At 40.2% G+C, this 12,225-nt stretch overlaps 2 protein-coding genes across 3 annotated transcripts in view; one reads left to right on the top strand and one right to left on the bottom strand.

The window, feature by feature from the left end:
* The window catches only part of RFTN2 (raftlin family member 2), a 77,746-nt gene extending 70,286 nt beyond the window's left edge, over positions 1-7,460 (bottom strand). Inside the window, exon 1 of the mRNA XM_049615207.1 lies at positions 7,376-7,460. The gene's annotated coding sequence lies outside the window, so the exon portion shown is untranslated. The remainder of the gene's footprint in view (positions 1-7,375) is intronic.
* Positions 4,235-10,901, top strand: MARS2 (methionyl-tRNA synthetase 2, mitochondrial). Of its 2 annotated transcripts, XR_007454314.1 has the most exons (4): positions 4,235-6,426; positions 7,410-7,512; positions 10,238-10,373; positions 10,462-10,901. XR_007454314.1 is itself a non-coding variant. In XM_049615204.1 (1 exon), the coding sequence occupies exon 1, from the start codon at positions 4,398-4,400 to the stop codon at positions 6,177-6,179; it is 1,782 nt and encodes a 593-aa protein (XP_049471161.1). In that variant the 5' UTR covers positions 4,235-4,397; the 3' UTR covers positions 6,180-6,658. The 2 variants fall into 2 exon arrangements, 1 of the variants encoding a protein (XP_049471161.1); XM_049615204.1 differs by lacking the exons at positions 7,410-7,512; positions 10,238-10,373; positions 10,462-10,901 and having other exon boundaries at positions 4,235-6,658.
* The last annotated feature ends 1,324 nt before the right edge of the window (positions 10,902-12,225 follow it).

The following is a 12,225-nucleotide window of genomic DNA, read 5'->3' as shown; positions in this document are numbered from 1 at the left end:
TGTCCAGCAGTTCACAATATTATTATTCTTTACAAAAAATTGTTGACTACTCTTAACTGTTCATTCTTCTAGATTACAAGTTTTCAAACTATGTGTGGCAGAGCTCCCTGGTTCCGAAGAGGTGTCAGTTTTGGAAGAGAGGGGGCTTTGATCATGAGGGGAGGCCAGGCAGGCAGGGCTCTGGGTCCATCACACCACTCTTTCTTCAAACAGAATAGTGTAGATTTTGTCAGTTTCATATACCAGTAACAAACAAACCCCCATAATTTTCAGAAAAGGAAAACAGGTACATTATCAATTAACTATGTTGTTTCTAGGAATAAATCTACTGAATATAAGCCAGACTTGTATATGTAAAACTATGCAACTTTACTGAACAGCGTGAAAGGAGAGGCAAGTAAATGGAGAGATAAACATACACATTTTTTTTTATTTTTTTTTAAACATACACATTTTTAGGAACACTTAATATTGTAATTATCTCTCTAGCTATTCCTTGACACCTGTCATTGAGCTGTAGATTTAATGCAATGGTGACCTTATCCCTAACAGATTTTTCGCATGGAATCCCTCAGGTCAATTTAATTTGATTTGATTTTTTAAAGTTTATTTATTTATTTTGAGGGGGGGGGGTGGGCAGAGAGAGAGGGAGAGAGAGAATCCCAAGCAGGCTCTGCACTGTCAGCATACAGCCTTATGTGGGGCTCAATTTCACAATTTGTAAGACTCTTCACCTGAGCCAAAATCAAGACTCAGACACTTAACTGACTGAGCCACCTAGGCATCCTCAAGTTGATTTTAATATATATGTGGAAGACAAAAAGACCAAGAATGTCTAAGATACTTCTGAAGGAGAATAAGGAGATATAAAAACTATATATTAAGACTTATTATAAAGCTATAGTAATTAAATCTGTTTTTTAGCAAGGTATAGACAAATTAACCAATACAACAGAATAAAAAGCCCAGAAACAGAAACCTGCATATGTGGAAATTTAATATATGAGGGAGGTGGCATGGCAGATCAGTGGAGAAAGTGGAGCTGGGACATTTGATTATCTATATGGGGATGAAATTGGATCCCTACCTCAATTTTACATGAAGAATTTGAACATCAAAAGAAAACTTTACATTTTTATATGAAAATATGGATAAATATTTATTCTGATGCAAGAGTACTAAAAACTATTTTTAAAGCAAAAAGATAATCAGAAAATAATCATCATTAATCATAAAATAACAATCATGGGGTGCCTGGGTGGCTCAGTTGGTTGAGTGTCCGACTTCGACTCATGTTGTGATCTCGCAGCTTGTGAGTTCGAACCCTGTGTCGGCTCTGTGCTGGCAGCTTGGAGCCTGGAGCCTGTTTTGGATTCTGTGTCTCCCTCTCTCTGCCTCTTCCCCAGCTCATACTCTGTCTCTCTGTCTCTCTCTCTCAAAAATAAATAAACATTAAAAAAATTTTTAAATAAAATAACAATCATAAGATAAATTTTCATAAATCCTACTATATTAAAATTAAGAATTTCTATTAAGTGTAATGTGAAAGGACAAGATACAATTTGGTAAATGATATTTGTCAAATATCAACCAATAAAGGAACAGCATCAAGAATATATAAAAACCTGAAAATAAAGAAAAAAAAAGCCAATAGACAAACAGACACAAAATATAAATAGGCACTTCACAGGCAAGGAAACATATATGGTTAATAAACACACACAGAGATGCTTAACTTCACCTTCTATTTGGGAAATTGCAAATTAAGACCACAGTGAGATTATATTGTATTGTGGTAAAATACACATAAAATTGATCATTTTAACCATTTTAAAGTGTACAATTCAGTGGCATTAAGTACATTCACAATACTGTATGATAATGATCACTATCTAGCTCCAGATTTCTCTCATCACTCCATGAGGGAAACCCATATCCTTTAAGCATTCGCTCTCCATTGCGATTTTCCCCCAGCTCCTGGCAACCACTCATCTCCTTTCTATCTCTATGCATTTATCTATTCTGGATATTTCATGTAAGTGGAACCTACAATATGTGGTCTTTGGTGTCTGGATTATTTCATTTACCATAATGTTTTAAAGGTTTACTTATGTGATAGCATGTTATCAGTACTTCATTCCTTTTATGGCTGAATAATATTCCATTGTATGGATATGCCACATTTGTTTATCCATTCATCAGATGATAGGCATTTGGGGTGTTTCTATCTTTTGGCTATTGGGGATAATGTTTCTATGAACATTAGTGAGATAATGTTTTATACTTATTTAACTGGCAAAAAATTAAGAAGTAGCTAATATTAAGTATTGGAGAGACCTCTTTAATTGTATGTTGCTGATGGGGGTGTAATTTGCTTAACCATGTTGGAAAACAACTTGACATTATCTTGTGAAATTGAACTTTCACATACTGTATGATCCAGAAATATTACTCCTAGATACATACCTAGAGAAAGTTTAGCATGTAAGTACCAGAAGATTTATACAAGAAAGTTAACAGTAGTACTATTCTTAAGAGCAAACAACTTGAACCACTCAGATGTGCATCAATAGGCATTTCTTTTAAGGAGTCTGCTATAAAGGGAAGGAAAGTAATGGAGGAGTAGTGGGGGTTGAGAGTTTTTTTTCCTGATTAAAACAGGAGAAAAATTACATATTGCATATGCTAAAGAATTAATGCCATGGAAAAGGGGTGTGGGGTGGAGAACTACTGGAAAACTTGGTTTCTCAGACATTTAATCTGAATTTACCTCCTAGTTCTGGAGGGTGCTGTATATACCCTCCAGTTTTAGGTTTTACCTATTCACTTTCTCTTCGTAAACTGCTAGATCAAATAGAGCATATCAACTAAGTACTCAAAGAATTATCTGTTGTTCCTATTGTAACATCTATAGAGAATTTGATTGATCCACTTTCCATATCACCACATAAATAAGATCCAACTCACCAAACGCTCCCATTCATAAATTATTCTCCATTCAAAATGAAGTAACTAGAGTTATAGAAAGAAACATGGATGAATCTTAGTAACAAAATGTTGAGTGAAAATGGCCAGTGGAAGAAGACCACATGTAGTATGATATCCTTTTTTAGACTGTTTAAATACAATTAAAATTAACTTGTGATGACAATAATGGAAAAGTACAGAACTTAGGACAACGATTACCTCTGGGAAGAAAACAGAGAGAAAAGGAGCACATAGATCTAAATCATTGGTAATCTTCCAGTTCAGTGGTTCTCAAACTTGAATCTTCATCAGAATCACCTGGAGAGCTCATTAAAACCTAGGCTGCTGGTTTCCACCCCCGGAATCGGTGGAAGGGTTTGTTTGGGTGTGGGGCCTAAAACATGCGTTTCTAACAAAGTCCCAGGTGCTGCTAATGCTGTTCGTCTGGGACCACACATAGATAACCACACCTAGTTCTTAGGTTGGGTTGTGGGTTCACTGGTGTTGCACTGCATTTTGTTATGAAATGTAGTATTTAAATTAAATGGAAAAAAAAAAAAAAAGCTAGTCATAGACCAAAGCAAAGATGAGAGTGTTTTATGAAGCAAGGATTAATATTAATCCAGTTCTGGGCTCCAGAAGCATTCACCCAAAAAGAGGTAGAGTTCCACCACTAAACGCAAACTTGGCAAAACACTGCTTTAGAAGTGTTGCTAACTACTTTGAGAAATAAAGTTGAAGGTTGATTCTTCCTTACCAGTGACAACAGCCTGCATTTCACTTCTCTGGATCTCAATAATCTTTGGCACGTAAGATATCTACATCCTTGGTTGATTCAAGATTGTGTTTAGAGAAAACATTTCCCTTACTTTGCATGTTCTTACTCTTCCCTCAAGTGCCCTAATTATTTTTCTTACTTTCTACCTCCCTCTTCCAGATTTATTGTGTCTAGCTGCTAGGTTCTGAGATAAAATTTAGATATTTCAGATCTCTACATTGAGCAGGGCATATGTAAAGCGCATACTGTTGTGTCCAGCAACGTGCCGGCCACTGACTGGGTTTGAGAAATGCCTGAACATAAAATTCTTGCCTCACAAGCAAGTCAGCCTAGAGAGGAAAAGAGATCCACAAATATAAAATTACAACCCAAAGCAAGGCGCATAGGACGTCAGAGAAAGATTTATCTGCTTTCAGAACCTCTCCTAAACCCAGCTCCTTTAAGCTTTCTCACGCGCTTCCACTTTCACCGCCCCAACGTCCAACGCGGGCGCAGAGAGGAGGGGCGGGCGGGGCGGGAGAGGGCCGGCGTTACAGACCCCACCTCATTGGCTTTCCGGCCGGCCGGAAGCGGCGGTGCACTTCGGCTGCGCATGCGCTCCTCACACGTGCTTCCAGAACGCCCCCTCCGCTGCCGCGGCTAGGCCGGCATCATGGTGCAGTTTTCTGCCCTGCGGCTGCTAAGACGGCCGGGGACGAGAGGAGTCTCGCTCCTGGAGTACTCTACTCCCCGCCACTACAGTTCGGCCCCTCTCCGTGCCCGCGACGATGCTCGCGACGCGCGCGCTTTCTTCACGACACCCATTTTCTACGTGAACGCGGCGCCGCACATCGGGCACCTGTACTCGGCGCTACTGGCAGACGCCTTGTGCCGCCACCGTCGCCTCCGAGTTCCCAGCGCCGCCGCCACGCGATTCTCCACTGGTACCGACGAGCATGGCCTGAAGATTCAGCAAGCAGCAGCCGCTGCGGGCCTGGCCCCGACCGAGCTGTGCGACCGAGTCTCTGCCCAGTTCCAGCAGCTTTTTCGGGAGGCTGGCATCTCCTCTACCGACTTCATCCGCACCACCGAAGTCCGGCACCGGATCGCTGTGCAGCATTTCTGGGGATTGCTGAAGGCGCGGGGTCTGCTCTACAAGGGTCTCTATGAAGGTTGGTATTGCGCCTCCGAAGAGTGCTTCCTGCCTGAGGCCAAGGTCACCAGGCAGCCGAGTTCCTCGGGGAATTCGTGTCCTGTGTCTTTAGAGAGTGGGCATCCCGTAGTCTGGACCAAGGAAGAAAACTACATTTTCAGGCTTTCTCAGTTCCGAGAGCCTCTTCAGCAGTGGCTGCGGGGCGACCCTCAGGCAATCACCCCTGAGCCATTTCATCACGCAGTTCTTCAGTGGCTAGAGGAGGAGCTGCCAGACCTGTCAGTCTCTCGAAGGAGCAGCCACTTGCATTGGGGCATTCCTGTGCCCGGGGACGACTCGCAGACCATCTACGTATGGCTGGATGCCTTGGTCAACTACCTTACTGTAATTGGCTACCCAAATGCTGAGTTCAAATCTTGGTGGCCAACCACCTCTCATATCATAGGCAAGGACATTCTTAAATTCCACGCTATCTATTGGCCTGCCCTCCTCTTAGGGGCCGGCATGAGCCCACCACACCGCATCTATGTCCACTCACACTGGACGGTCTGTGGCCAAAAGATGTCCAAAAGCTTGGGCAACGTGGTGGATCCCAGGACTTGCCTTGATCGCTATACTGTGGATGGCTTCCGATACTTTCTTCTTCGGCAGGGCGTCCCCAACTGGGACTGTGATTACTATGATGAAAAGGTGGTTAAGTTGCTAGATTCCGAGTTGGCAGATGCTTTGGGAGGTCTCTTGAACCGGTGTACTGCCAATAGAATAAATCCTTCTGGGACCTATCCGGTTTTCTGCACTACCTGCTTTCCCAGTGAGCCAGGGTTGGTGGGGCCGTCAGTTCGTGCTCAGGCAGAGGACTATGCTTTGGTGAATGCAGTGGCCACTCTGCCCAAGCAGGTAGCCGACCACTATGATAACTTTCAGATCTATAAAGCTCTGGAGGCAGTGTCCAGCTGTGTCCGGCAAACTAATGGCTTTGTCCAAAGGCATGCACCGTGGAAGTTGAACTGGGAGAGCCCAGTGGATGCCCCCTGGCTGGGTACTGTGCTTCATGTAGCCTTGGAATGTTTGCGAGTCTTTGGAACTTTGCTCCAGCCTGTCACCCCAAGCCTAGCTGATAAGCTGCTATCCAGGTTGGGGGTGTCTGCCACAGAGAGGGGCCTTGGAGAGCTCTGTTTCTTGCCTCGATTCTATGGACATCCATGTCCTTTTGAAGGGAGGAGGCTGGGACCTGAAACTGGGCTCTTGTTTCCAAGACTAGACCAGTCTAGGGCCTGGCTGGTAAAAGCCCATAGGACCTAGAAACTTAGTTTTTAAATTGGCTTGTGGTAAAAAAGCAAATGTGTTATTTTCTTATTTTGCGTTTTTAGGAAAATTATGCTAATGTTTTCTAAAGTGTTGCATCATATGAGCACATAAACAGTGTCACTGTGATAAGAGGTTTGTAGCCTTTCAGGTGCCTCCCCTCCTAGTCTTCAGTTCTCTGTGCCCATTAACCACTATCCTTTGTACACCAGTGTCTCTAAGATGTCTCCAGGGTCAAAGATGGGTGAGAGACAACTTTGCTGATACTATTCCTTCTCATTGTGCCTCCTTCCAAACCACAGTTAATGTTATTTGCCCAGACTACCTCTTATGGCTTGTTTTCCATTGGCCTGGCCTCTGCTGGGCAAATTAGTGAAGATTGGGGGTTGGAGGCCCCCTACCTCAGCTTTTACATAGTAGTCCTACTTTGTTATATATGTTGGGTTTCCTATTAAAAATAAACAGGTTTCTTTATTAAGCCTTTAAAAACCAGTGTCCTAGACAAGATGGTTTTTGCCCACGTTTATATTTTCATTTCTTACAACTATGACTCCCTACCTACTCTGTTAATAGTTTGATAGTTGTGCTTTGTAACATTACACTTCAACCAGTAGATGGCTCTACAGTTTCACATATTTGATTACCTAACATTGACATTTCAGAATATTTAGGATAAATTTGTTTTCTGCTAATTTGGCAGAATTTAAAGAAAAATTTTATTGCTTTTCTTAAAATAAGGGAAGACTGTAACCACTGCTGTTTTACATAAAGCAATAAAAAAAGATCAGAATCCTGTTTTTTCAAACTACTAAAAAAGGACATTTACTCTATTAAACGTTTAGTAAGGTAATAAGTAAATGTACCAAATGCGTTTGGACTATCCGTGATAAATTATAAAGCTCTCGAGTTGGTTATGTTAAAAATTTTAAACTTTAATAACAGGTTTACAGGTATGATTTAAAAAATTTGTAAACAGCTCAAAATGGTTATATTTTCTTTTTATTTCTGAATCATAATTTTGTTACCACATACATAATTTACCTTATGTGATCTCTTTTGGGAAATCAGAATCTATAATACAATATAGACATTGTGGAATAGTTATAAATGTTAATACATATACTTTCAAGTACTTTTTACCGATTATTTCTTTTGCTGTCTTAAGTTATTAAAGTTTAAAAGTCTGTGAGTACCTTATTCAGATCTGTTCTGTTGAATTTGTTGAAGGTGATGGTGAAGGGAGGAAATGATCAATGCTCCAAGAATCTCAAACTGGATTTAGGGATCTCTCCAAGGCTCCATAAGAGAATATCACAGAGAAGATGTTAAGGTATCAATTTATTCAATGACTACAACACAGTAAGCCAGCGTAATACTTCATAGGTGATTGGATAGCTAGGCCAAAGTTTAAAATGAGAACTTGCCTTGAAATATTCATTCTCATCATGGTAGCAAGCAGAGAGAGCTCACTATGAAGTCAACTATTGTGCTGGTAGTTCCCCCAGATTTATTCTAGGTGCTACTATTCAGCTCCAGTTTCTGTTTATTAATCAATATGGTGAGAGATTTCTGGTTGCTTGGAAACATTGCTTAGAAAAGAATGCTTGAAGGCATTCTAAAGGTGGAAGGACCGTTTCTACAAATGTTCCTTCAGACCCTCCTCTTCATAATGGAAACCTGGGCTTTCCACATGACATAGTCTAGCTATCTTCTGGGATTGGTAGGGCAGATTACTGGGGTGTAGGAGGGGTATAATCTCTCCTAGGGCTGGATAGAGCAGAGTGGTAAAAGAAATGAGATGTGTTTATATGAATGAACAAAAACAGATTTGGAAAACCAGTGGTATGATAACCTCTGCTGTTGAAGTGCCTTGATAGCAATTTTTCTGTTCCTATTATGAAAGCACATTCACTTCCACTTGAATGATCTTTCCTATGGCCTAGTGCTGGTCAATACACTGGATCTTGACTTGCTGGGTGTTAATGGAGTTCCTTTTGTGCAGCTTGTCATTTATAGAGGCACTTAACTGGCTACCAGAATATTTATGGTACCAAAGGGCACAAGAAAATAGAGAATCGAAAGAGGAGAGGGCATAATTAGTACAGATACATAATTAATAAAGGATACTCTGAAGAAGTGGGGATCTAAGTTACTCTGTGGTAATTTGGAAGATGAACCAGTTGGATTCTCTGTCAGGGGCAAGGTATGTAAAACAAGTATCCTTTGGGTACTTAGTTGATGTGTTCAATTTGATCCAACAGTTTAGGAATGGCAAGTGGAGGAAAGGTGAAACTTAAAACTGAAGAGATGGCATCTTATGCATCCTTTGACAGAACAGAGGTTTCTCCCAAACTACTACCTTGCGGCTCCTAAATATTCATTTTGGGGCTCTTGGGGGCATAGTTGCAGAAGGGGATAGACCAGGTGTTCACAATGTATCATGTTAAAGTAATAACGTAGCTGTCAACTCAGCAGGCTACAGTCCTATCAATGAAGTCATGCAAGAAGTTGTGGTCAATGTATATATTAGGTGCATCACTGTATATTGGAGAGCCATTCTACAAGTGAACGTAGAGCTTAGGCACCTCAGAAGTCATAAGACCCGTGGCTATATATGGAGATCAAGAATAGGCAGGAAGAACAAATAGATACCATCTCTGATTTCACTGATATCTCAAAGTTATTCTGGAAGTAGGCCTCATTATTTTTCTTAACGACCTATATGACCCCTATAGCGGCTGAGAAGAGCCGGATAAGTTGAAAATTAAGTTGATGCCAAAGTACTCATGAAGGCCTAGGCTGGAACATGGACACAGGTCTTTTTTTTGCACAGTTGGACCTGTGGTTGGGACATAGCTCTTTATTTTTAATTTTTAAGTAAGTTCTACAACCAATGTGGGGTTTGAACTTAAAAGCCCAAGATCAAGAGTTGCATGCTTTGACTAAGCCAGCCAGGCATTCCAGGAAATAGCTCTTTAGATATGGGAAGTTCCAAAACTAAAGTAAAGCCAGTAGTTGGTTAGGTTGGGTGGGCCTCCATCTAGGATGCCTTATGATCATGATGTAGCTTGAGTAGCAAGTGGCAGTATGAAGCATTTAGCAGATTACTCCTTGGGCATTATGTAGGGCTGGTTTCTTAGATCTCTGACTGCCCTACCCCTGGTAAGTATGTAGTTGCATTGTTGGCCTACATTAGTGTAACCCGGAGTTATGGGGGAGGCCATGCCTCTTGACTGAGACTTGGTTCATAAAGCTGCTATATGATGATCTAAAATAGTCTCCTGGAGGCAATTCCCCACTATCCATAGTTCTACCAAATATAGAACAACTGTTCTGGTGGGTGAGATCAAGGTTGCTGTAAACGTTGGTGGGTCCTTGCCCTCATCTTTTGCCTGAGTGAATAACATCAGTGGACCTAAAAGGGTGTGGATGTATTGACAGCCATAAGTCTATTTTTGCAGCAAAGGTTTACGAGTTCTGAGAGCTTGGAGGGAGCTCCAGCGTAGATTTGGGTAACCAAGAGCACAGGTTAGGGGGATCAGTCTTAGAAGAAAGGCTTTGAGTCTCTTGCGAAATGAAACCAGTATGAAATATGTCATTTCAGCACAACTCAGATGGTCCTGACCCTTCCTCTTACAGGAGGGAGCTTTAGATAGCATTGGTCATCTTTTATCAATAGGAGCACACCAAATTTGGGGGTTAATATTGCTGGAAGGGCCAAACAGTAACAACCAAGCTAATTTAGATTAATTAATGGGGATTTTAACCTTCTTAGAGAATGTCTTATTCTTTTTTGAGACTGAGGATAAGAGAAGCTCAGCCGAAGCTACTTTCCTTTATCACCAAGAACTACTTTGAGCTGAGGGGAAGGGACTAACCAGTTTAAAGGGGAAATTGCTGCTTTCTCTTAGTTTTTTGGTAGTCCTAGGTTACCTAGTATTATAGATCCTCTGAATTATGGGAACCACCTAACAGGGAATAGTTGACCATATTTAAAATACCCTGCTTAAGATTATGTCATATTAATCAGTTTCTACTTATATTTTCATGACAAGGGAAGGGAATTGGGAAGAGCTACACACCAGGAGGTTCTTCCTATGGCATTGACAACTAGAAATAATATACTTTCTACTGCATCTTTTCATGAATAGCTATTGGGAGTTTTAGCCATACTTGGATCTTCAAAGTAAGGTAAGGCTAAGTACGGAAGTTCCATCCTTGGCTGTTAACTAAATATCATTTGGTTTATGGCACAGACTACTCACCATAGATTTTAAAGTCCACAGCTCCTCACTTAAGAACTGGAAGGTATGAGATGTCAGGATGTTTCAGGAAACCAAGTGTGCCATCTGCAAGAAGAAAATTATAGCTCCAAGGAGAGATGAGCCCTGCCTTCAAGTCATGAAGAATATTTTGGATGAAGCATCTGCAGAGGGCCCGGAAGACTCACTGGGTAAAGCTGGAGGGACAGCTCTAGGAATAACTGGAAATGGATGATACCACCTTTCTTAGTGTATGGTATGGGAAAAATGGTTCTATCCTCTCTATACTACCATTCCTAACGTCATTCATGCCTTGTGCATGTATCCCTCATTAGTTGATAGTCACTGGTTTGTGCGATTTAACATGAAGATGTACTTTCAAAAAGTAGTTTATTCTGATTTATAGATTAGAATTTCTGTTTTCTTAATACATTCAATAAAAATATGACCGACTGCACATTTTTTCTCCAAATATTTTTAAAAATGTAGTAACTTTTATGTTGGAAAACATTAAGATAGTTTCAGTAATTTGGCTTTCCTTGAACTAGTCTAGAAGAGTCTGCTGGTTAAAAAGCTATAAATACTAAAAATATAAAGTTAATAAGCATGTTACACATTTTAGGTTAAATCAGTACAATAATACAAATACAATGTATTTCTTTCAAACCACATGAAAAGAAATGTTAAAGAAAATTCAATCCAAAAGAAGACAGGAAGGAGAAAAAGGGGCAAAGAAAAATGAAAAATATGGTAAAAGAAAACCCATAATAAGACAGTAGAAATGATTATAATTACAAATATCTCAGAATTGTAATGAACATCAAAGGATAAACCTTCTGTCAAAAGACAGCCATGTTCATTCTTTAAAAAAATTTTTTTTTCAATGTTTATTTATTTTTGAGAGACAGAGCGTGAGTAGGGAAGGGGCAGAGAGGGAGACACAGAATTCAAAGCAGGCTCCAGGCTCTGAGCTGTCAGCACAGAGCCCGATGTGGGGCTCGAACCCACAAACCGTGAGATCATGACCTGGGCCAAAGTCGGATACCCAACTGACTGAGCCACCCAGGTGCCCCAGCAATGTTCATTCTTAATAAAAAGTTAGCTATAGGTAGTTAAAAGGCATATACTTACAAGAGAAAATGAGACATGAAGAAATACTGGGCATATAAATAAACCAAAAGAAAGCTGGTATTGTATTATTAATAGTAGGCAGTCTATATTGAGAGGGGAAACCATTACTGAAGATAAAGTGAGGTTTAATATAAAAGGAATAATGCAGCAGCAAGTTATAACAATTAGGAAATTGTATGATCTAACAACATATTCTCAAAATATAAAAGGATAAAATTAACAAGAAATGTTCAAGTCTGCAAAAAAACAAAATTGCCATTCATGAGTTCAAAGAAACTAGGCAATGAGAAAGTAAAAACTTACACTACACATCAGCACTTCAGTCTGTAATGCTCACTACCACGTGTATCATTGCTAAGTGTAGAAAAATAAAAATTTTATAGCAGGTAAGGTTTTGTGACTCTAAAACCTTGACTTTTTCCATATATGCCTCTGTGAAAATAATAACTTGCTTTTTGAATAGATATGTCAGCAAATATACCTGTTCAGGAAGTCCTCTCTTTGGATTATTAAAAGGGGAGAATCCCATGGCTATAATTTTGCCAAAATTTTTCATTGTTAGTTCGGTAATAAGCAAAGGTGAAAGGAGAGAACCAATAGTTCTGTGTTCCTTAATTATGTTCTCTCATTTACTTTTCTCATCAACTCTG

This window comes from Panthera uncia (assembly GCF_023721935.1).
Source record: "Panthera uncia isolate 11264 chromosome C1 unlocalized genomic scaffold, Puncia_PCG_1.0 HiC_scaffold_3, whole genome shotgun sequence".
Classification (NCBI taxonomy): domain Eukaryota; kingdom Metazoa; phylum Chordata; class Mammalia; order Carnivora; family Felidae; genus Panthera; species Panthera uncia.
The sequence above is the reverse complement of the archived record's forward strand: the minus strand, read 5'-3'. Positions and strand labels throughout refer to the sequence as shown.

Bases quoted from the DNA above. Each gene is read 5' to 3' on its own strand.
- MARS2 (XM_049615204.1), top strand. From the start codon at position 4,398: ATGGTGCAGTTTTCTGCCCTGCGGCTGCTAAGACGGCCGGGGACGAGA.